General features: G+C 41.5%; 2 protein-coding genes across 3 annotated transcripts; one reads left to right on the top strand and one right to left on the bottom strand.

Moving 5' to 3' along the window:
* Positions 1-294: 294 nt before the first annotated feature.
* On the top strand, positions 295-10340 carry LOC139960452 (thioredoxin 1-like). Of its 2 annotated transcripts, none has more exons than XM_071958818.1 (4): positions 295-1668; positions 6565-6667; positions 7616-7715; positions 7893-10340. In XM_071958818.1, the coding sequence occupies exons 1-4, from the start codon at positions 1617-1619 to the stop codon at positions 8022-8024; spliced, it is 387 nt and encodes a 128-aa protein (XP_071814919.1). In that variant the 5' UTR covers positions 295-1616; the 3' UTR covers positions 8025-10340. The 2 variants fall into 2 exon arrangements, with proteins under 2 accessions (XP_071814919.1, XP_071814920.1); XM_071958819.1 differs by having other exon boundaries at positions 297-1668; positions 6568-6667.
* Positions 10341-12363: 2023 nt separating this feature from the next.
* LOC139960447 (uncharacterized) lies at positions 12364-25377 on the bottom strand. Its single transcript, XM_071958810.1, has 3 exons — positions 25060-25377; positions 24424-24493; positions 12364-15734 (listed from the first exon to the last, which is right to left on the bottom strand). Exons 1-3 carry the CDS (start codon positions 25078-25080, stop codon positions 12775-12777), a joined length of 3051 nt encoding a protein of 1016 aa, XP_071814911.1. The 5' UTR covers positions 25081-25377; the 3' UTR covers positions 12364-12774.
* Between the last annotated feature and the right edge of the window lie 202 nt (positions 25378-25579).

Raw genomic sequence — 25579 nt, 5'->3', positions numbered from 1 at the left:
TATGGCGTAAATCGGGTGTCCGTGTCGTTCTTAGTCCATGGGTTAAAATACCTTAGTCCGTCGCCACCGACTAAGCTGCGATTATATTTTCCTTAGTCAGTGTAAACTAACTAAGCAGCGATGAAACGAAGATTTTTGCTAGTCCGTGTGCATTGACTAACGTTACAGACTAATGTAACGTTAGTCCGTGGCAATATTGACTAGTTTATTTTTTCAGTGTTTGTAATTAAATCGGTGTGCAGTAGGTGACTACCAGTAACAAAACAAAATGAAACATCCAATTTGTATAAATAGGAACAGTCGTTTCAGTTTACTTATTATTATTAACCTTTAAAAGGGTGACTCGGTTAGCCACAGCTAATCTTCCCCGAGGCCCTAAAATACAATCAATATAAAAAGAATAATATTATAAAATAATAAACAAAGAGTAAGACAATTAAACATACAAATATACAACAGTAAATCACAAAACTGTAAAAATGAGTATAGAACATAAAAGCGTAATGAGATGATTAAGACTTGAAAAATTCATTGACTAAACGTTTAAAAATAGGTAAAGATTTGGCATGCTTGCATTCAGCTGGCAAACTATTCCATTCTTTGGCAGCTATGAAGGAAAATCTACGCTTGTGATATTCCGTTTTACCATCTTTCAGGTATAAGTTACTTTGGGTCGTGGATCTCAAATTGTGATTATGAATTTCGTGCGTAAAGTTGAATAACTGGGTTAGATATTTTGGGGAGAGGCCATTCATGGTCTTGTACATCATGATCAATCGTCGTATACGTATTTGCGTATCGACAGGGTGCCACTTTAGCATTTTAAATAATTCTGTCGAGCTTTCATATCTTCCCGAGTTCGTAATAATACGCGCTGCTGCTTTTTGTATATGTAACAACTTTTGTAAATCATTTGCTCCACACGTACCCCAGACTATACTACAATAATCTAGAATGGGTCGTACATACCCATTATAGAAGATAATTTTCGTATTTAAATCAATATATGGTTGTATGCGTCTCAGTAAGGCAAGGCGATTTGAGACTGTTTTACAAACGTTGTCAACCTGAATATGCCAGGATAAATTGTTATCAATTTTTACACCTAATAGTTCTTCATATTTGACAGTCTTGAGAATTTTGCCCCCGAGTGTCACAGAAAGAGTATTTGCATTGTCAGGTAATGAAGCCAGTCTCTGACCAGATCCCATCAACAATACCTTCGTTTTAGTGGTGTTGATTGCCATTTTATTTCGGTCACACCAGGCACTAACTTTTTCCATGTCTCTTTGCAATTTGTTATTCAAGTTAATGGTAGATGTATCACTGGCATAAAATGTTGTGTCGTCAGCATACATATCCGCTGAACAATATTCCAGAGTGAGATCTATATCATTAATATAAATTAAGAACAGAAGTGGACCAAGAATGCTTCCCTGGGGTACACCACATGCAATTCGTCTTGAACTCGATAAAACACCATTTAAGTATGTGCATTGACTTCTATTAACTAAATAGGATTTGAACCAATTAATCGCTTTATATTTATTACTTGACCCAAAGACATTAACCGTCTAAAGAATTGTCCTCGAAAAGTCGTGTCCTGAAGTCAACCGATGATGAAGTTACCAGCAGCAGTCATATGCCTTTTAGCTGTTTTAATTTGTGGTAAGTTTTTATCTACATTTAGGTCTAATACTTTTTAATGAAAGTCACCCATGATAGAGCTTGTTTTCAAATTTGTCTTAGCAACGTTACACACTCCCAGCCCCACTCCCCTGACATGAAGATTGCCACTATGTTATTATATTATGTTAAGTTAATGCTTAGGCTTGGGGCATAACCTTCGCAAACAATTTGTGTAAATTAAAGGGTCCTTGGTTTGCCTCAACGTGTATGCAATGTTACTTATCTGAAGTAGTTTTCGTTCCCAACATTTTTCGGTTTAAGTTTCTAATCCCACTAGAGGGAGACCGGAAAACTCCCCTCTGGACAATTACTCCCTTCTGGACAATTACCCTCGGACAAATACCCCCAGACAACGCCCCCTGGACGAGTACCCCCGGACAATTCCCACCCAGATAATTCCCACCCGGACAGTTCCCACCCCAGAAAACTCCCCCTGGTCAATTCCCACCCCGGTCGACTCGCCACCGGACAATTACCCCCGGACAATTACCTTCCTGGACATTTTCCCCTAGAACCCACCCCAGGACAATTTCCCCCGGACAATTGGCCCACAGATAATTGTCAATCGGGAGCACCCAATTGGAACGATTTTATAACGCTAGTTATCAATAAAAACTGTGCGTGCGTACTATATTATTTTATATTAACATAACCAACAGGCTCAACTCACCTGAGAAAAAAATAATCGCGAAGTTAAAGATACGAACAACGAGTATCTTTGTGCGAGATTCTCGTGCATGAGTGATATGTATATGCAAACACACGTAAAGCCTACACGCCATTAAATCACACCATTATTTACGTTTGCCTAAATATCTATACACAAACCACAAAGTTACAAAGACAGAAGAAACAAAAATTAAGCGAAAGTCACTCTCTACAGGGCAGACATGGTTTACACACAGAAAACGGAAGTAAATAAATATATATATATATATATATATATATATATAGGAATAACGGAGAAACTGTTAAACAACTATGCTGCATTTAGAGAAAGGCTGGATCTCGAGTGAGATACAATAATTGAATTAGGTAAGTGATTGGAAGTAAAACAGCCAATGTTTGGTTTTTGCAGAGCTTTCGAGCAAAACTAGCTCTTCTTCAGTGCATGATCACCGAAAGTGACAAGGAGTAGCAGGAATTGAAACTGTTTTAGAGAGAAGATGTCGGCATGGTTGTAAAGGCAAAGCGACTTACTGATTTCTGCTGAATTGAGCAGAAATTTTAGAAATTCGGGTTATTTTAATCCGCGTCGGATTATTTTAATCCGATTCCGTCGTAATTGTAAAGGAATTGTTTTGGTTTATCTGGGACGGCAAATCGTTTCTGATGTTTAAACCGAATGGTGCCGTGGTCTTTAGGTTTAGTTCCCAGAAATTTTCTTTCGCTTTCCTAGATTTATCTGTCCAAGAATCGTTCTGGTCAATGGCAATAACACGCAAATTCTCAATTGAATGATTTGGGAGATTGAAGTGATTTGCAACAGGTTGGTAGATCTTTTTGTTTTGATCGCCGATCTATGTTGTGTCATTCTCATTCTAAGAGTGTTTTTTGACTCTCCAATGTATTGTAAGTTACAAATATTGCAGTTGATGAGGTAAATGACATTTTTGGATAGGCAGTTAATTTTGTGCCGAATTTGGAACGTGCGTTTGGTTTGGTTGCTCTGAAAGGCCCCAGTCGAGTCGACAAGTAAGCACGTTTTGCAATTTTGTGTACAGGGCGATGATCCTGTAGTTTCTGTTTTGCTTTCCCCTAATGGGGTGTCATCCCGAAAGGATGCCCGAACTAAGATATCCCGTAGGTTGCTGGGTCTTTTAAAAGCGATGACAGGTAATTCTGGGAATACTGATTTCAGGCGTTCGGTGCCTTGAAGTAGGTGAAAATTCTTCTGAATGATATTAGCCAGTGGTGGGAGACCAGGGTGGAATTCAGTAACCAATGGTACCCTTTTGAAACTGGTTTGACGAGTTTTGTACGTCAATGTTTCGGTACGGGGTTTGCTTTTAGACTTTTTGATGGCATTTTCAATAGTACCCCGAAAATACTGTCTGTTTAGGAAGTGTTGTGACAGTTCTTTGGTGCGTGAATCAAAATCGACTTCAGAGGAGCAAATGCGTCGAATGCGCAACGCTTGACTGTACGGAATATTTCTGGTACAGTGACGTGGATGGCAACTGCTTGGTAAGAGGTAGTTGTGCTTGTTCGTGGGTTTATTGGACAAGTCTGTTTTGAGTGAACCATTTTGTAGGGTCACGGTGGTGTCCAGAAAGTGAACGCCATGTCCAGAAAAATCAGCAGTGAATTTGATAGTGTGATGAAACGAGTTTATATCATCAATGAAGAGTTTTAGATTTGCCTCACCATGGGTCCATATCATAAAGATATCGTCAATGTAACGTAACCACGTGTGTGGTTTCAAGTTTTGTCGAGATAAAAATTCTCTCTCGAGGTTTCCCATAAAGATGTTGGCAAAAGACGGTGCCATTTTGGTACCCATTGCGGTGCCATGAATTTGGAGGTAGTGTTTGTTGCCAAATACCAGATTATTGTTGGTCAAGATAAGTTGCATTAATTCGGCCAATTCTTTCTTCGTGGGGGTTTTGCCACGTTTCGGTTTGAATGCTTTTGTGCAGGCCGAAATGCCCTCTTCGTTAGGGATATTTGTGTATAACGAAGACACATCCAAGGTAACTATATATATATATATATATATATATATATATTTATTTACTATTTATTTTTAAATATATATATATATATATATATATATATATATATATATATATATATATATATTTATTTACTTCCGTTTTCTGTGTGTAAACCATGTCTGCCCTGTAGAGAGTGACTTTCGCTTAATTTTTGTTTCTTCTGTCTTTGTAACTTTGTGGTTTGTGTATAGATATTTAGGCAAAGGTAAATAATGGTGTGATTTAATGGCGTGTAGGCTTTACGTGTGTTTGCATACACGTGGCCAATAAATAATCCATTTAAGATACCACTTGCTGTAATTACAACTGGTAACCGGATATCAATGATGTTCCAACAAGTCAAGTCACAAACTTGGACTCAAGTCGTATTTTCTGGCGAGTTGACTCAAGACCACACCCCAGATAACTTTGACTACAGTCAAAACTAAATCGATTTGGCTGTACCGTCACTTAATGTCAGCCATTGGCAAGGACGCTTGGCCCTGTTGTTATTAGATAGAAAAAGTTGGTCACCGTCTATATTTATTTTACTTCTAATCATCACAAGTCAGCACGCTCATACTGTGATAGCTGGTATGTACATTGTCTTATACGATAATGTACACAGCAAGCATATTAACAGTCAATTCTGTTACCTGTATATAGGCTATTCATTCAATGAACTGGGTTCATTTGCCAACATATTTCTTGCGTTCGACAATAAAATCAACCTAAAGTTTGGCGGGGCACTTCTGTGAGCTGTTATGGGGCGTTTCTAACGAACAATTGGGATATTCCGTCCGTGCAATGGTTAGAAGGATCTGGGACTAGGACAGGGGCGTCGGAAGCTATTTGGGATTGGTACGGCAAATCAGAGTGTTGCCATCCATCATAATTATCGGGGGGGGGGGACGTTTGGTAGGTCAGACTACGCTACGCGCCACCGGTTGGCGCGTAGCGTAATAGAGACAATTTTGAAAAAAATGCCTACCAGATTGCAGGAAATGGCACTTCCCGAGCTTGAAAACAAGACCCCTGCCATGCCAGAGTAGTCACATTTAGCCTACTTGCCGTCATCATGATGAAAATTATTTAAAAATATACCTGCCTAAACTGAGTGAGGCCGCGGGAGGCCGGGAAATGGCGCAAACGAACCGCACGGGTCCCGCGGAAAAAATGGGACACCCAGGCATGCTCGGGGAAGGGAGAAGTAGCCTGATTCCCCGAGAGACGGGGCCAAGGCCCCACACAGGATGCGACGACCAAAGTCAATGGGGAAACCTGTACTTACAATACTGGCGCTAGCGTCGCGATCTGAGGGAAAAACGGAAAGCCTCATAAGTCGGCCATCCATGGAAGGAATGCCTTCGTGATTCTTTTCATGATGGTTAGAATATAGAAATCAGTGAAAAACACTTTGGTCCTCGTAAACAGATTAAAACAGATTCACGAATTGCGCGTAAAAGCACTGCTCTACCGCATATTTATGCATTGCGAACTGGTGTTATACACTGATCTTTTATATACTAGATCAAATACGCTATACCGTAATTATCAATAGAGGTGTCCGGTAGATCAATCAGCGAATGCGTTGCTGGTGTAGGCTTTTCTTCTGTGCGTTCTCCCTTGTCTGTTTTTGTACCCGATTAATCTTCTAAAACACATTTTTGAAGTATGCATCATTTTGGTTCTTTATTTTTTGCCAATTTTTTTTCTTAGTCCTACTCTTTTTTTTTTGGCCATTTTTTTTTTTTGCGCCGTGAATATTGGTCCGGCGTTCGCCGGACCTGCCGTACCGGCTCCGACGCCTCTGTAGGACAGGTAATTTACATGGGACGAAATGTAACTGACGGAGAGGTGGGATGTCTTGCTACCGAGACAAGGATCCAGGGCATTGTGTAATACAATCGCCGCCAATTTAACTTATATCATATCTAGAAAATACCAACGAAACTTAGTCAATAATATCTCAAGAGGGACTTTCCTTTTCCGAATTGAGGTTTTTGTTAGTCTATGTATGGAAAAATTGCTATAAAGCTGTAATGTATAGCATAAACATGGCCAGTACTTAGATCGGAAATCACAAACGGTCGCACAATTGCTATATGAATATTGAGCACAAAATATGAATTTACAAGATTTTACCTTTTCTCCTTAATCCTTTACTGATTTCTTTCAGCAGGCTTCACAAATGCCTCAGCACCAATAACAGTTACCGACGCCACTTTTCAGACCGAGCTGGAAAAGGGAGACACTATGATGGTTTTCCTCTGGGCTGAATGGTAAGGAGTATCATGGTTCACAAAAATGCTTCTAAAATGATAGGCATCCAGATAACAATAACAAACTTTGAAACGATAGTCGGAATGTATGTAGAGACAGTGATTGCAGTCCGGTGTATAATAAAGATAACCAACTGAAAATAGAATAATACTAACCCTTCTAAATATGGAACATGATATAAAACGGTCCATACAGTGCATGGTTATCCAATAGGCAGAAAATGGCAAGTTTGGTCAAGGTGCCCCACGGTCAAGATGCGCTACGGTCAAGGTGCGCCTCGGTCAAGATGCGCCACGGTCAATTGTGCGGCGCGGTCAAGGGGCCTACGGTGAAGGGGCACCACAGTCAAGGTGCCTCACGGTCAAGGGGTCCAGATCTAAGTAAAGCCCTTCCAGGCAAGACACATACCAACTTTTCATTTTCAGGTCGTGACTGAGAAATCTTAACAAAGCCGGCGGGGCAAGTCTATGGTGCCGTCGGGCTCCAAGGGTGTAATTCTTGGTCTGGGATCAGTATGATAGCTGTAATCAGTAACTCAATCTAACTGTAATTTGTCTCCTTCTATGCCCTGATGATAATAATAATAATAATGATGGTGATGAAGATGATGATCCTGATAATAATGATCATAGTCATCATCACCATCGTCATCAGGATCATCGTCATCAGGATCATCGTCGTAATCATAATATTCGTAATCACCACCACGGAGACATTGGACCATGGACATTTGACATTGGACATTTGACATTGGACAACGGACATTGGATATGAATTATGAATACCAATATCACCATAATACTTACATTGACTCAATGCTTGATAAAGGGCCGGGGCTTTCGAGCGAAAGATGCGCAGGACAAAATACATGCAAGTTTAATATGTCCGGTATTCGTTGTAACATATAAATAAATTCCTAACAATAAGCTTATTTATTTTCCTTAAAGGAATGGTCCGAGTCGAAAGATGGCACCCATTATTGACGAACTTGCAGAAGAGTATGATGGGCAACTGAAGATCTACAAGATGAATACCGACTATAATAGAGTAGGTTTATTGCAATATGTAAACTCGATATACATGATAGAAATGTAACCACACGAAATAAAGGGAGATTAAACATACAAAGTTAGGCATGTATTAAATTAGAAGAAGTGTTAAAAAAGGAATTAATTATTTATATTGTAAATAAAGAGAACTACTGCAAACTTTTTCTTTTTCTAGGTGATTCCAAAGACTTATGGCGTCCACGGGTTACCGACGATGTTGTTCTTCAAAATGGGCCAGGTAGTCGATACACTAACGGGGCAACAAACAAAGTTTAAAATTGCAAACACAATTGCTCGTTTCATGTAAACTGATCAAGTCGTTGTTACAGTTTATTACATGGTACTTCATTGCATGACACTTTACTGTATGGCATTTTATTTCAACTGTGATCATAACCTAATAAGGAAGGCAACTCTAAAAGTAAAGTATGTATGAACTTCATAATTAAATTGTAGATCTACCACAGTGACTTCAGTTAAAGGGTGTGAAGACTCGCGCAAAAAGAAACGTCTAATGCCGGTAATCTGTAACAGAAGTGTTAGACACCACCATCGATCCCAGAGAATACACACACAGTTTGCTACAATTCGGTAATTAGACACTAGTGTATAGTCAGTACATGCAGCTGCGGTCGATACCCACTCAGGGATGGACATCTCAGGTCTAGATAAAAGATAACAAGGTATCACGTTTCATTACTGTCTGCATTTTGAAGCGAAAACGTCACTTGCAAGCAACGGAAAGTTAACCTTTTCAGAGCGCGACACGCGGTTTGGGGCGAGCCTTCAGTGCCTTTAAGTCAATGGAGCTTTGGTCGAGACGTCCGATTCTTATCTACGGATGCCCTTAAGATAATTTCCAATTGCCACCAGCCTCTCATATTCTTATGAGACGTAACGCATAGGCTATATAATAGGCTGGTCGGTGGGAGATACGGTAGATTATAAAACAAGGTTCCCACAATTTGACCCTTGATGACTCCAAATAACATTTGACCTCCACAGAAAACAATAGGCTTCTTGAACTTAACGTGTTACAACTACACAACAAATATGAGATTGGTCCAGGCGTTCCTTCTTGAGATATCGTGTTTACAAGGAAGGCGTCACACCCACACGCACACACACTCATCCGCCAGTATGACTGCAATTTACAAAGGTTACGATTATCATCGAAACCAAAAAGAGAGAACTGAGAAAGGGGTTAAACTCCGGTGTAACCAGGGGAAGTGATAATTTGTGAAATGAAATTTGAAAAAAACACTTCTAAGATTATGTTAGTAATGCCTGTTCTCGATGATTTAGATTAAGTTACACGGATCTAAAAAGGAACAATTAAACAATGGTTTAAGGAAGAGATTCTTATAATTTCTTATTTAAAACTGTACACGTTTAATTACATTTAGAGAACGTTGATCAAATGTCATCACTGCTACTTAAACCAAAAACTTCGTGATTGAATACATTTCATTCAACTATGCCCTGCATTGTTTTTTTCATTGAGAGAGAATTGACATATTTGTGATTTTATTCCACTAAAAGACCAAGAGAGAGCAAATCAGGTTAAAGAAAGAGTATGACAGGGTTGTGTGTGTGGAAAGGGGAGGGTGGGGGTGTTTTGTCATGTTTTTTTCGAGTGTTAAACATGATTAAAAAATAGGAACGAATAAAAAAGTACTACGACACTTTGCAACTGTTTTTAAACAAATTGAGCGTATTGATCGCCATAGGAGGAGAGTTGAGGTTTTTGAGTCCACGACGGTAAGAGTGGCAAACTGGGAGCAGAATCGGAATATTTTGGACCTAATGTTATAGTCTTATTAGTACGTATTAATGTTGTGCCTGTGTTGTAACGAGGCATAGATCGAGTCAATACTCAAGGTGACGCGAACGACTTGCGGAAATTTAAACCCCTAAAATAACACAACGAAGAGCTTATGACTTGAATCAAGTCGCAAAACGAGTCAATGACTTGAACCAAAGACTCAAAGCAAGACTTCGGCGACCTGTGAAAACTCTTCCCTGTCCGTTTGAACGTGGGCAGAAGTCTGCAAGATTAACGAGCCTATTGCTGCAGAGAGAGAGAGAGACAACCAAATCAAACCTGTGCGTGACAAATGTATACATATACGTAGCGACACAGTGAAAATGATTTGGGTAAATTGGAACTGCCTTACAATATCTCTCTCCTTCTTTCTCTTTCTCACTCTTTCTCTCTACATTGACATATTTCGCCATCGATTCAGTTCTTACATCTAATCAATGTACATCTTGCTCTTGCCTTAGGTCGAATGCCCGCAATTATCCCCATTCCATGAAAGGCATTATAAAATGCCCGATGGTCACATTGCCGTTTTACATATACATTGTCGCGAAACTACCGTGTGACATCATATATATATATATATATATATATATATATATATATATATACACACACACATATATACATATCTATATATATATATATAGAGAGAGAGAGAGAGAGAGTTGGTTGGTAGGCGTCTATCTTGGCGCAGAGTGCTCTATATGTCCAGTGGACAGAGCGGAATATATGTTGATACTAGTTGAGACTAGTGGAACACTAGTAGTTGCAACTCGGAGTTTCACGCGTTATAGCGATCGTCAGACAACATATATATATATATATATATATATATATATATATATATATATATATATATATATATATATATATATATATGAATATAGTGCCCGGACATCATTCCTAATTAATTGAGCACACATGATTGAACACATAGAGGCAGTGGAGTTGATATGCAATATTAGGCAATATATAATGTCTCGAACAAAATTAATAAAAAAACCAACAAAGAGATGAAGGTATACCCTTAACCAGGACAGTCTCCCGATATCAAATCTTCTATATGTAACAACCAAGGCTGATATGAGATGACTTGAACCTGTAACAGGTTTTTCAAAGAAATGTTTTATTAATGCAAATAAGATGACTTATTTTGGACGTTATTCAGTTATGCGCAGGAAAAAAAAATATATCTCAAGTTATATTTTACTCGTGGATTCATGAAAAGCACTTGACAGTATTTAGTATTTTTTTAAAATTATACATTGCAATTGTTCAAGTTTGGTTAGAATATTATTCGATGGCTTAAAACTTTGTATTCGAATTGTTCTGCTTGAATATTAAACTATGGAATGCATGTTTACCGATTTTGTTCTCAGTTGAAAGGGGGTGGGGGGGGGGTGCGTCAAGGCTGCCCCGTACCTCTTTTTGACTTAAAAATTTCGAGCTTGGGGTTCTGAATATGGTCAATATCTACGATTTTCTTTTGAGTATGACAAATTGCCTGTGTTAAAAGATAGATTGACCACTCTTCAGGTCTTAGGAAAACTCTTTTTGAACATTTCCTTAACAAGGTTGGGAAAGATTTTGTAATAGACTGTGATTATACAAGAAAATTTAAATAAAATATTATTTTCAATTGCTGCTGTGCCTGCGGTGATCTGACAACACAGAAAGCCATTGCGAGATATTGTGATCAAACTGTTTGGAATAATAATTTTATTAGAATTAATAATGAGGAAGTTTGGGATTAAAGCTGCTTTAATTCAAATGTATTTTATGTTCGGGGTTTTTATGACTCAGCTGGTACTCCACTTCAAATATATAGAGATTTTGTTGCTGAATACAACTGCTCTAAATTTTCCTTTTACGAAGTTGGATGGGATTATTGTACATTCCATGCCAAGTACACGGAGAACTACAGTTTGTTGTTTCTGGGATTGCCTTGGGCAATTATCTATAGATGACATTTAAAAAGGCACTACACTCGAACTGGAGTCAACTTTTTGTTTCATGTAATAACATGAAAGGAGTTAGAAATTGTCAATATGAATTACTTCATTTTCGCATCATTGCTACAAACGATTTTTTTCTTAGAAAGATTACTACTGATAATATTGATAATCCGATTTTTTTTCCTTTTGTAAGGAATACAAAGAGTCAATGCATCATGTTTTTGACGATGCACAGAAAGGTAGCGGATGAACGAAACAGCATTTACCTGGAAAGTTTCAAATCAAAAGATAAAATTAAATATGACAATGTCTGCTATGGATAATGTGAAGTTCCATAATTGTTCATCAGTAATATTACAGCTATTGTTTCAATGCTGAAACAATACGTTGCCAGGTTTTCCAACATTTTAAGTATCTTAGAATTCTCAAATGTATGTAGGACTTATTCACAAAAATATCCAAAAAAGGACTAAAAAGATTTCCTACTGTAACCTGTAAACATTATATAAGATTCGTTTAGATTTTGAACAAAAAAAACTTTAGCCAATGTCCTCCTCGACGAAAACCTCATATCAATGATCTGGCGCCCACGATAAGAGTATCATTCAATGTGTTAGTCAATGCAGCTCAAAATAACTCTTACGCGGCTTCTCCACCCCCCCCCCCCCCCTCATCTACTATCGGATAAGTTTTTAATAACAATTCTAAGACTTCCCGCGATTTTTAGCTGTTCACGTGTTGTATTCTTGGCTAGTGAAATAGTTCTTATTTTACAACATAAATTGTTATATTTTAGAGAATGATGACGAAAAAGAACGGTATTGAACACAAGACAAAAGCAAATTGAAGAAATATAACGATACGTGTAAGTTAATACGAACTCAGATATATTCTTTGCCATATGAGAATGTTATAGATTTTTAAGCAACCGTTTGTTTAATTTGAAAGAGGCCTACCTAGACTAACTCGTCAATTGGTTCTTGAGCCGCAATACCAAATGTAAAACGATTGAAAAGTAACATATTGAAGAATAACAACGTGCCGATTCACTTCGTGATATTAAGCCAAGCTGTCCTCATGCATTCCTTGTGAAATACGAAAAAAAACCTCACCTTTAACTTTCATAATCATTTGCCAATTACATTCCAAACCTTTATGTGTTAATAACTTGATTATATATATAAACCAGCACCGATGGTAACTAATAAACGTAATGGAGCTCTCCATCATCAATTGAAAATTTATTGTAAATCAGACTTGCTCGTGACTATATGCCTTTAAAATGAAGATATGGCAGGGCCGAAATAGCTCTGCCCACAAAAGCCATGACATATGGCAATCGTACGGTTGAGCCCTATTGAGCCCAAACCAAACGTAATCGCTGATGTGTGCTTCGTGTGGTTAGCCACTTCTGTGCCCAAAACTCGCGTGGCTGTAACCATAATGTTAATGGAATTTGCTGTACTCAAACCACGCTTGGAGATATCCATCGTGTGAGTAGCCGTTGCTGCGCCCAAAGCAGGCGTGGCTGTTATTGTGCCAACAGTGTGAGTAGCCACTTCTGTGCCCAAAACTCGCGTGGCTGTACTCATGATGTGGTTGGCCTTTGCTGTACCAAAACCATGCGTGTCTGTGTCCATCGTGTGAGTAGCCGTTGCTGTGCCCAAAGTAGGCGTGGCTGTTATTGTGCCAACAGTGTGAGTAGCCACTTCTGTGCCCAAAGCTCGCGTGGCTGTACCCATGATGTGGTTGGCCTTTGCTGTACCAAAACCATGCGTGGCCGTGTCCATCGTGTGAGTAGCCGTTGCTGCGCCCAAAGCAGGCGTGGCTGTTATTGTACCAACAGTGTGAGTAGCCACTTCTGTGCCCAAAACTCGCGTGGCTGTACTCATGATGTGGTTGGCCTTTGCTGTACCAAAACCATGCGTGGCTGTGTCCATCGTGTGAGTAGCCGTTGCTCTGTCCAAAGTAGGCGTGGCTGTTATTGTGCCAACAGTGTGAGTAGCCACTTCTGTGCCCAAAACTTGCGTGGATGTACCCATGATGTGGTTGGCCTTAGCTTTACCAAAACCATGCGTGGCTGTGTCCATCGTGTGAGTAGCCGTTGCTGTGCCCAAAGCAGGCGTGGCTGTTAGTGTGCCAACAGTATGGGTAGCCGCTTCTGTGCCCAAAACTCGCGTGGCTGTACTAATGATGTGGTTTACCTTTGCTGTACCAAAACCATGCGTGGCTGTGTCCATCGTGTGAGTAGCCGTTGCTGTGCCCAAAGTAGGCGTTGCTGTTATTGTGCCAACAGTGTGAGTAGCCGCTTCTGTGCCCAAAACTCGCGTGGCTGTACCCATGATGTGGTTGGCCTTTGCTGTACCAAAACCATGCGTGGCTGTTTCCACCGTGTGAGTAGCCGTTGCTGTGCCCAAAGCAGGCGTTGCTGTTATTGTGCCAACAGTGTGAGTAGCGACTTCTGTGCCCAAAACTCGCGTGGCTGTACCCATGATGTGGTTGGCCTTTGCTGTACCAAAACCATGCGTGGCTGTGTCCATCGTGTGAGTAGCCGTTGCTGTGCCCAAAGTAGGCGTGGCTGTTATTGTGCCAACAGTATGAGTAGCGACTTCTGTGCCCAAAACTTGCGTGGCTGTACCCATGATGTGGTTGGCCTTTGCTGTACCAAAACCATGCGTGGCTGTGTCCATCGTGTGAGTAGCCGTTGCTGTGTCCAAAGTAGGCGTGGCTGTTAGTGTGCCAACAGTGTGAGTAGCCACTTCTGTGCCCAAAACTTGCGTGGATGTACCCATGATGTGGTTGGCCTTAGCTGTACCAAAACCATGCGTGGCTGTGTCCATCGTGTGAGTAGCCGTTGCTGTGCCCAAAGCAGGCGTGGCTGTTAGTGTGCCAACAGTATGGGTAGCCGCTTCTGTGCCCAAAACTCGCGTGGCTGTACTAATGATGTGGTTTACCTTTGCTGTACCAAAACCATGCGTGGCTGTGTCCATCGTGTGAGTAGCCGTTGCTGTGCCCAAAGTAGGCGTTGCTGTTATTGTGCCAACAGTGTGAGTAGCCGCTTCTGTGCCCAAAACTCGCGTGGCTGTACCCATGATGTGGTTGGCCTTTGCTGTACCAAAACCATGCGTGGCTGTTTCCACCGTGTGAGTAGCCGTTGCTGCGCCCAAAGCAGGCGTTGCTGTTATTGTGCCAACAGTGTGAGTAGCGACTTCTGTGCCCAAAACTCGCGTGGCTGTACCCATGATGTGGTTGGCCTTTGCTGTACCAAAACCATGCGTGGCTGTGTCCATCGTGTGAGTAGCCGTTGCTGTGCCCAAAGTAGGCGTGGCTGTTATTGTGCCAACAGTGTGAGTAGCCACTTCTGTGCCCAAAACTCGCGTGGCTGTACCCATGATGTGGTTGGCCTTTGCTGTACCAAAACCATGCGTGGCTGTGTCCATCGTGTGAGTAGCCGTTGCTGTGTCCAAAGTAGGCGTGGCTGTTATTGTGCCAACAGTGTGAGTAGCCACTTCTGTGCCCAAAACTTGCGTGGATGTACCCATGATGTGGTTGGCCTTAGCTGTACCAAAACCATGCGTGGCTGTGTCCATCGTGTGAGTAGCCGTTGCTGTGCCCAAAGCAGGCGTGGCTGTTAGTGTGCCAACAGTATGGGTAGCCGCTTCTGTGCCCAAAACTCGCGTGGCTGTACTAATGATGTGGTTTACCTTTGCTGTACCAAAACCATGCGTGGCTGTGTCCATCGTGTGAGTAGCCGTTGCTGCGCCCAAAGCAGGCGTGGCTGTTAGTGCGCCAACAGTGTGAGTAGCAATATCTGTGCCTAAAACTCGCGTGGCTGTGCCCATGATGTGGTTGGCCTTTGCTGTACCAAAACGAAGTGTGGCTGTGTCCATCGTGTGAGTAGCCGTTGCTGCGCCCAAAGCAGGCGTGGCTGTTAGTGTGCCAACAGTGTGAGTAGCAATATCTGTGCCTAAAACTCGCGTGGCTGTACCCATGATGTGGTTGGCCTTTGCTGTACCGAAACCATGCGTGGCCGTGTCCATCGTGTGAGTAGCCGTTGCTGTGTTCCAAGCAGACGTAGCCGTTACTGTTCCCAGAGAATGAGTGGCCTTTTCTGCAGTGCCCACAACATTGGCGGTGACTGCCTTCTCAGTAGTGATGTCCGCAGTATCAATAGCAGAGGAAGCAATGGCGTTGACCGTGGGAGCAACATAATCGACGGTTACCACAACGCTGTCACCTGATCAAAGAAAAAAGTTATCGTTAGTAAGCGTTATACGTTCCATGAGGTGTAAACATCAAAGCAAGTTTGTTTATATGCCGATTATTTATGTAACGTTTTGGTTTCAGAATTGTTATTACCTAGCGTTATTCCCAGAGCCGGATTAACCATTGTGTCAGATGATCCTAATCCCATGGCCCATGGCTCATTACAGGGTCCCCGATATAAAAGTAGAAAGGAAAAGTACCGATTAGTAAAAACCGTTCACCGAAATGATCTCAATCAACGACGTTTTCAGGTTGTCCCTTCAAAGACTATAAATATTGCGTAACATTGCTTGTTGGCTGATTTTCGGCTTTCCGGTTTTATCCAAAGGTGTACAAAATGTGTCGCACATCACCCATTACTAAAATAAACTAGAACTCAATTTCTAGCTTTGATGAAAGGGGTCGAAATCTGTCAATAATATGAAAAACTGCAGTGTAAATGCGGTTGCCGGACAAATACCCCCCGGACAAATACCCCCCGGACATATACCCCCCGGACTCATACCCCCGGGACAAGTACCCCCCGGACAATCACCCCCCGGACAAAAACACCCGAGGACGAATACCTCCGAGGACAATTACCCCCGGACAAATACCCCCCGGACATACACCACCGAGGACAAATACCCCCGAGGATAAGTACCCCCCAGACAACTACCCCCGGGACAACTACCCCCGGACATACATCAACGAGGACAAATACCCCCGAGGACAATTAACCCACCCCCAGCAATTACCTCCGGGAAAACTCTACCCGCACAAATACACCAGCACAGATTCCTCACCCAGGTTACTACCCGAACTAAACCAGAATACGCCCAGCCCCCCCCCCCCCACGAGCCCGTTAACCAAGCGGACCTTTAGCTGGTGAACTACGTAGTACGAAAGCCCATTAGGGCCATGAAAGACAATTTTCTTAATCTGGTATATCAGATTATTTTTCTGATATATCAGATTATTATTCTGATATGAAACGTTATTATAACTAGGGAAAATTAAATTGATTTCTTAGATTATCATCATTCTTTTTGCAAACAGAATAACCAGAGAATAGGTTTTTTCAAATGGTACTGACGTCGTGGTCTCAAGCCTCTTTCTTTACTTATGTTTCATACAATCGTACATACTATTATGAAACCTTACAGGCAATTATGTTGGTGTAACGGGCTACACCGTAACCGGGTTTGACTATGATAGCCCAGCGGTCCATGAAACAATGCATGGGGGTATGGATGATGATCATGCACACTAAACTAGAGGGGTGGACCGTGGTTGTGCTTGCCCCGCCCCTCCCTTCTGCTCCTCCCATCCTAAAATGGCGTGCACTTACAGGAAAAAATAGCTTAGAATAAGCAAAACAAGAGGAGCGTGGAGGCCGAGTGGCTAATGCTTTTGTTTTATATATAATCCTGTTATGTTGTGTCCTTGGGCAAGGCACTTTTATCTCGACTGCCCCTATTCATTCAGGTGTATAAATGGGTACCTGTGAGGTAACTAAGCTGTGTGCGCTGGAATCTCAGCAGCCAGCCTGATGACCAGGGATTCAAAGTGCTATGAGATGGCTGTGCCATATAAAGCGCTATACAAAAACTAACATAACATAACAAATCATCAAGTAAAATTACTCAGAAGAAAACTTGACAATGGTAAGCCGCAATAAGCCTGAATTGTTCGGAGATTAATAATACAGAATAGTGTCACTATAACAAATAGTAAATTAATAGTTACCAGGCGCGTATCCAGGGGGGCGTTGGGGGCGCGCGCCCCCGGGTAAGGAAAAGAGGAGAGAAAAAAAGAGAAGAAAAAAGGGAAAAAGAGGGAGAAAAAAGAAAAGGAGGAGAGGAAGGAAGGGAAAAGAAAAAGAAGAAAGAGAGAAAAAGGAGAAAAGGAGGAAGTAGAAGATAAACGCCAAGACCTCGGGAAGAGAAAGAGGAACAGTCAAAATTACAGCGCTGATCCCTATTATATACACAGGGTAGCCAGTGACAGATCGAAGATAACACAGGGGACGTGCGCCTCACCCTACCCCTTACACCGACAACTCCATTTTTAGCTCATACCAGCATGCTGGTGTGAGCTATTGTTACAGTGCGGCGTCTATCACTCTATCCGTCAACAATTGGTAAAACCGCTCCCACTCACACAGTATTTAATGGAATTTCATGAAACTTGGACACAAGGACCATTGGGTATAGGGCCATCAGAGATGGTCCGAAATTGGGGTCAATGGTCACCTGTGGGCCGTAATGGGCCATTTTGTGGAAATACGCAAAATGCTTCTTCTCCTACAGATTCCATGGTACAATGTTGAGGGTTTGTCACGATAGTACTATAGAAGTTTTACTTTCAGGGTGTTCATGAATTTGAGATCAAAGATCAACTAGGGGTCTTTTGTGGCCCGGGCCGCCGCCCTATATTTTCAAATTGCTCCTGTTCGTACAGTGTATGGCCAGTTATAATGAAACTTGGTCACAACGTTCCTCGGGATGAGGGTTATGAGGGGTGTTCGGAAAATTGAGGTCAAATGTCACTTAGGGGGGTCATCAGGGGTCATTCTTTGTAATATTTTCAAATATCTCAATCTCCTCAAGATTTTGATGGATCATATTCAAAGTTGAACTGATGATTGTTGGATTGTGTATGAATAAGATAATGCCTAATAATTTTTGGTCAAAAGTTAATTAATTACAATGAATCCCCATTGTTTAAAAAAATCTGAGCCTTCACCTTTTGCCAAAGCTCCTTTAATTTGTCTCCCAGTTTCTGCAGTGTTTGTTGACATTTGTGGTTAAGCTCTGCAGAGGCTGTTAGTGGAATTAAAGCAGGACTGGGAGTTGTTATTAACTGTTGAACTGTAAGCATGAGAGCCCTATAGCCAATCAGCACTTGCCGATTCTTAGAAGTCTTTGAGCCTGAGGTATGTAGGCAGCCAGCCAAAATTTTGGCAAGGAGTGCTTCAGTATGAAACGCGAAAAGGGCAACCATATTTCGTTGTCTAAACTAAGTTTGCTGCAGTCTAAACTAAGTTTGCTGCAGTCTAAACTAAAGTTGTTGCTGCTGTTTTACCACGTTGTTGCTCAAACTCACGTTGTTATTTTAACTTCCGTTGTCTAAACATACGTCATTGTCTAAACTTACGTTGTTGCTATCGGCGCTGTTCAAAATTGCTCAACCGCGTAATGTAAACCAGAATGCAAAATGCATTGAGGTTTCGATGACTTCAGTACACTAGAAAGGTGTTAGTATAAGCAGAACTAGCTGTTACTGTAGAAATGGCCCGAACCACCATTTTGATACATTAAATAAACACAGGTCAGTCTATTGTACGTGGCTATACACACCTGCACCAAAAACAATAGGGGTCTTGGAGGTCCAAGTCCATTTAGAGTCACCAAACGCAAACTTGTGGAAACCTTGTTTTATAAGCTACCGTATCTCCCACAGCCAGCCTATCAGATAACATGTACAGGCGCGTATCCAGGATTTTCTAACCCGGGGGGCGCGAATTACTATCTAAGCGGAGCGTACAAGAAAATTTCTGGTTTTGATACCCTCCAGATCACCGGAAATGACACTTCTCGGGCTTGAAAATGACCAACCAAATGTACACTTTTGCCGGCGAACCAAGTATTTCTCAATTTTTTTTCCATCCATAACCTTTTTGAAGATTGTCACCAGTCACACATCATGTTCGACCTCATTGCATGTCCTATGGATCATTGCTTTTGTAGGCGATTCTACGTCACGGCCCACAATATCCGAAAGCCCCACTTTTGAAGGTTTTAAGCCCATTATTTGTTCAGAATTTGAAAATTCCCATTTCTCGTGAATAAAAATCACTTCAAAACATACCCATAATGTTGCACAAAATTGAATCTATGAACAACCAATAGGAAAAACCTCCTCCAACCCCTGATAGACAGGTACAAATTGCACGAGTAGAGGAAAGTATGATGAAGAATGTTGGTCAGGAAATTTTCGAAAATTCAGACACAGTTAATTTATTGGTGTACAAATATTAAAACCTCTTATTATGGCTATTATAAAACTTGGTTGAAGGAAATGAAAAATAGCAGATATTTCCGATATCAGGTATATCGAAACCGAACACTACACACATAAGCGTAGGTCCCGTAGGAGGCGGGGCTGCAGCCCCCACCCCCCGCCCCGCAACCAATTTTTTCCCCATTTTTTTCGGGCACCTACTGAGAGAAAAATAAATAGCAATGAATAGCTTAAAAATGATCTCCTTGGTAATAAAAATAAAGTTCTAAGATTGGCCGACATTACTACTGTAAAAGAGAGTTTGACATAAATGGATCTGTATGCTTTTTCTCCATCTACATAAGACATTTGGTTGTTTACATTAGCATCCGGCGGTATACTGTGCTACTTTCACGGACCGTAAGGTACACGATGCCATGCAATGTAATGACCAATGCTTGCTTATATGATATTGGCATCGATATGTTGAACGCGAAAAATTTTGGCTTTTTTTTCGGGCAAGTCGTTACAGCCCCAAATCCAATTGGGCTACGCCTTCGACTACACACATAGACAGTTTTCGAGGCTGTTCATCGTGGAACAGGCATTTCAATGCTCACTGATATGATGTTATATCTGCTCTTTACTTGATTGCATTCCCCACAACATATCCAGACATCATGTAATGGTTCAATAATTCAATTTTAAGTACAGTATTTTATGCTGGCATTTGGTCTCGACACTCGTTTTACTTGATTACCGACATTCCCATATTATCTCTACACATTGTTGGAGGGGCTCAATGAAATCAGTTTAAAAATGCAGTATTTTTATGCTGGTACTTTGTCTAGACACTCGACGTTGTACTTGATTTCCGACATTCACAGCGTATATGCATAGCCTATAAGTACAACATTATAACATTTTAAAAGTTGTTTACCGTGCAGCCTCCTATTCGTATGAGTTGTACTAACGCACATCAGGTGCGTATCCAGGGGGGGCGTTGGGGGCGCGCGCCCCCCGGGTAAGAAAAAGAGGAGAGAAAAAAAGAGAAGAAAAAGGGAAAAGGAGGGGGAAAAAAGAAAAGGAGGAGAGAAAGGAAGGGAAAAGAAAAAGAAAAAAGAGAGAAAAAGGAGAAAAGGAGGGAGTAGAAGATAGCCAAGACTTCGGGAAGAGAAAGAGGAACAGTCATAGTTAAAGCGCTGATCCCTATTATATACACAGGGTAGCCAGTGACAGATCAAGGATTACGGAGGGGGTGTGCGCCTCACCCTACCCCTTACACCAACAACTCCATTTTTGACGTTTTTTTCCCTCTCTCACTAATGTATCTATATAAATACTCTATATATGGTCTATCATAACACGTGTGTGTATGGACGCCTTAAACAATTGTACAATTGTGCTATATGGAACCAACTGTGGCTGGTCTTGAACTCGACGGGGTCGTCGGGAACATGACGCATTTCGGGAAGGGGGCGACCGCCCCCCCCCCCCGAGCAAATTTTCTTTATGACATCGCTAGTAATTTCAAAATAGACAATGCTTAGGTGCAACTTACAAGGCCTGGGAAGTGTCATTTCCAGCGATCTGGGAGGCATTTTTGGCCAAAATTTTTCTTGTACGCTTCGCGCCAACTCATGGTGGCGCTTCGCTTAGATAGTTTGCATACAGTCTTCGCCCCTCCCTTGGCAATTACTCGCTACACGCCTGTTCGAATTTGTAAAGCAAAGAGCAGACATCACATAATATCAGTGAGCATGAAAATGCATGTTCAAAAATGAACAGCCTCAAAACTGTCTATGTGTGTAGTCAAAGGCGTAGGAGCCCAATTGGATTTGGGGGCTGTAACGACTTGCCCGAAAAATATAACCAAAATTTTTCGTGCGCAAAGCGCGCGTTCAACATGTTAATGTCAATAGGCGGAGTGTATAGCCTAGTGGCTAACGCCGGCGTCTCCCAGTCATGAGATCCCCGGTTCGATTCCCCGCCGACAGCAAGGTGTGTCGTCTGGCAAGGGTGTTGTTCAATAACAACTTCCCGACATGGACGTTAAATGGATGTGTGCCGAGAGATTGGCTTCGGTCAGCTTGCGAGTCTATAAGCCTCCATGGCTTCTTTCGCGAGTTCCTGCTTGCGGGAAGATCACATATACATACATACATACATACATACAATATCATATAAGCAAGCATAGGTCATTACATCGCATGGCATCGTGTACCGTACGGTCCGTGAAAGTTGCGCAGTCATCCGCAGGATGCTAATGTAAACAACGAAATGTCTTATGTAGATGGAGAAAAAGCATACAGGTCCAATTATGTCAAAACTCTCTTTTACAGTAGTAATGGCGAATTAGTCTGCCAAGCTTAGAACTTTATTTTAATTACCAAGGAGATCATTTTTAAACTATTCATTTATTCTCAGCATATTGCCCGAATTTTCAGGGGAACAAGTTTGGTTGGGGGGGGGGGGGCTGCAGCCCCGCCTCCTACGCCTATGTGTGTAGTGTTCGGTTTCGAAATATCTGATATCGGAAGGAAATATCTGCTATTTTTCATTTCCTTCAACCAAGTTTTATAATTGCCGTTATAAGAGGTTGTAATATTTCTACACCAATAAATTAACTGTGTCGGAATTTTCGAAAACTTCCTGACCAACATTCTTCATCATACTTCCCTCTACTCGTAGCAATTTTGACCGGTCTGTTAGGGGTTGAAGGAGGTTTTTCTATATTGGTTGTCCATAGATTGAATTTTGTGCAACATTATGTACATGTTTTGAAGTGATTTTCTTCACGAGAAATGTGAATTTTCAAATTCTGAACAAATAATGGGCTTTAAACTTTGAAAAGTGGGGCTTTCGGATATTGTGGGCCGTGACGTAGAATCACCTACAAAAGCAATGATCAACAGGACATGCAATGAGGTCGAACATGATGTGTGACTGGTTACAATCTTCAAAAAGGTTATGCATGAAAAAAAAATTATTGGGAAATACTTGGTTCTCAGGCAAAAGTGTACATTTGGTTGGTCATTTTCAAGCCCGAGAAGTGCCATTTCCGGTGATCTAGGGGGTATCAAAACCTGAAATTTTCTTGTACGCTCCGCGCCAACCGATGGTGGCGCTCCGCTTACATAGTAATTCGCGCCCCCGGGTTAGAAAATCCTGGATACGCCCCTGGTTACTACCAGCAGTGAGCAATTCAAAACCCAACCCCCGGGCCTCGGTCCATTGTCAAACCCTATCCAGGAGTTTTGGGGGCTTATATATGAAAAGCTCGAATCTTTTTAAAAGTCGGGAGGAGGTTATAAGGGCCAGGGCACACGACGACCTAGTGGTGCCAGTTTAACCGTCACCCTGACCCAATTGTAAATATGCTCTCGGAGTTGCCCGAGGGACCAGTGTATATGTTGAGGCCCGCGGGAAACTAAAGTCGAAAAAAGACGGGCGTATCCGTCGCTGTATCCGTCTCCTAAAGTTAACGGCATATGTCCAGGGGTATATTCGTCTGGGGGCATTTATCCGGGGGGTAATTGTCTAGGGGGGTAATTGTCTAGGGGGTATTCGTCCGAGGGGTAGTTGTCCGGGTGGGTACTTGTCCGGCGGGTTTTTGTCCTCGGGGGTAATTGTCCGGGGGGTTTCTGTCCCGGTGGTAGTTGTCCTGGGGGGTAGTTGTCCGGGATGGTATTTGTCCGGGGGTATCTGTCCGGGTGGTAATCGTCCGGGGGGTTACTGTCTGGGTGGTAATCGTCCGGGGGGTATTTGTCTGGGGGGTATTTGTCTGGTCACGAAAACTGCAGTGTAAATGCAACTTAAATTTGAAATGAAAATCCTCTTTTTATATTGGCACGTTTGGAATTTGATATCCGAATATATCTAGCCATTGGGAATGGGCTGGGTCGGTTGGGAGAGGGCGGAACTTCTTCAGACAGGATCTTTAACGGTATAAAACACGCCCTACTCTGGTTAGCTTATTAATTATTACAAATTTATCAAAACGTACAGTGTGACACTTTAAAGGTGTGCTTCAAATTCTTCCTGTCCCAAATTCCATTTGTGTTGGTTATGGTACATTGCGCAATCTATTTTATCTTATTTTTATGAAGTGAAAACAAAACAAAACAAACCAAAACAGCATACACTTAAAGGGACAAAACATTTCATTATCAAAATGTGCCAAAGACAAAAAAGGACAAAGCCCAAAAAATGTAAAGAAGAAGAAGAAGCAGTAGTAAGTTTATGCTACACAAAATGAAAAAACGTAGAAGTTTACAAAACAGAAGCAAGGAACACTGCGTGTCCTTACGCGTCATACTCAGCGCAGTGTGCTTTAATAAGGGGTTAATCAACGGTCTAGCGTGCGTTACTCACAGGATTAATGCACAATCGGGGGATAATGCAAGCGATGCACGAGGGCGGAGCCCCGAGTGCATCCAGCGATAGCATTAACACCCGTTCATTCATACACTACAATTTGTGTGGGGGAAAAATCATAAAACAAAACATTTTTGGTTACATATAAACAAAGATTTATTAAAGTGATGCCCCGTAATTTTACCGTGCGTTACTCACAGGATTAACCACGGTCAGCTGACCTGAATGGACCAATAGGATTTAGGAATCTTTACTAAGTATGAATGAACAATCATTAATATTGCAACTATACAGCTTACCATATCCCTGGCTGACATAAATGGAGATTAGTAATCCAGTAATCACCGACAAGTACCTGAAGAAGAGCTCCTGAAGAAAGAGTGGAAAGGATTACGAAATTTGGCAAGGTTAAGTTCGAGACTTCTGCTAATGATTTGATTTTGCAATAGAACATATCACAGACCAAATTAAATCATGTATATCTCTTTGTGTTCACCATGCTCATTAACCAGTCTGTATTATGTGTGTGTTTTTGTCCCTTCTGTTACTGTTACTTGTCAATTAGCCTTTGAAGAAGATCCTGCTAGGATCGAAACGTCAGGCCAACTTACTTTTACACATTCTCTTACACAGGCTCTCTAGTGGATAAGCAGCTTGCTAACAGTTTTATTTTTTTTTTCAAATTAAATCATGATAGAAGATTCACTGTTTATGCCTTATTATGATTATGTCTTTATAAATATGCTAAGAAGTGAAGCCGGTGAAATCAAAGCAAAACTCCACCGTTCGTTCAACATAGCCGTCAACTCCATCCTTCACAACGGCGACCGTCCCACCTCCCACCCCCCCCCCCTCCGGCCCACCCCCCTTCCCCTACCTCCTTCTCTTCATCAAAAGAAAAGAAATTGTAAATGAAAAAGGATACGTTTACATACCAAAGCATGACGGTTTTCCATTTTCTCGGCAAATATTCAATATCTATAGCAGTTTCTTGGAAGTTTTTTTCGACGAGAATTCTCCTTTCAGATGTTCATTTCAGGCGGCTTACTTGTAAAGTCGTAGCGGTAGCGAATACGCTGCAGTTTGTATAGTGAAGTGATGATCTCTATACACGTCCTGTTTTTATATACAGATTACAATGGAAACATGTATGCTCCATCAAAAGGCTGATAGGTTACGATGAGATTGGTTCATTCCGTGACGTCACTTGTCTTTCAATTCACATCTTCTCTCTACATTCTCGTACAAAGTATATGCACAGCCAAAGTAGAATGTAAAAAAAAACACGCAAAAGTTCGCAGTATTGAAAGATATTGACCTTTCTCTATCTTAAACAAAAAAAATTCATTTTTTTCCCACTTTATCATGACAAACAGTTACTTATCGTCTTCCGTAACATCTGATAAGCGACATAACCGTTTAGTGATGTCAGTATATAGTTATAGCATACTTGGC

The sequence above is a fragment of the Apostichopus japonicus genome, chromosome 19 (assembly GCF_037975245.1).
Source record: "Apostichopus japonicus isolate 1M-3 chromosome 19, ASM3797524v1, whole genome shotgun sequence".
NCBI classification, from domain to species: Eukaryota; Metazoa; Echinodermata; class Holothuroidea; order Aspidochirotida; family Stichopodidae; genus Apostichopus; species Apostichopus japonicus.
This window is presented reverse-complemented; position numbering and strand designations above follow the sequence as displayed.

Coding starts and splice junctions, on each gene's coding strand:
- LOC139960452 (XM_071958818.1), top strand. CDS start 1,617: ATGATGAAGTTACCAGCAGCAGTCATATGCCTTTTAGCTGTTTTAATT. Junction 1,669..6,564: donor TTTAGCTGTTTTAATTTGTG/GTAAGTTTTTAT, acceptor GATTTCTTTCAG/CAGGCTTCACAAATGCCTCA. Junction 6,668..7,615: donor GTTTTCCTCTGGGCTGAATG/GTAAGGAGTATC, acceptor TTTTCCTTAAAG/GAATGGTCCGAGTCGAAAGA.
- LOC139960447 (XM_071958810.1), bottom strand. CDS start 25,080: ATGGAAAACCGTCATGCTTTG. Junction 24,494..25,059: donor TGGAAAACCGTCATGCTTTG/GTATGTAAACGT, acceptor CTCTTTCTTCAG/GAGCTCTTCTTCAGGTACTT. Junction 15,735..24,423: donor TTATGTCAGCCAGGGATATG/GTAAGCTGTATA, acceptor TTCTTTGATCAG/GTGACAGCGTTGTGGTAACC.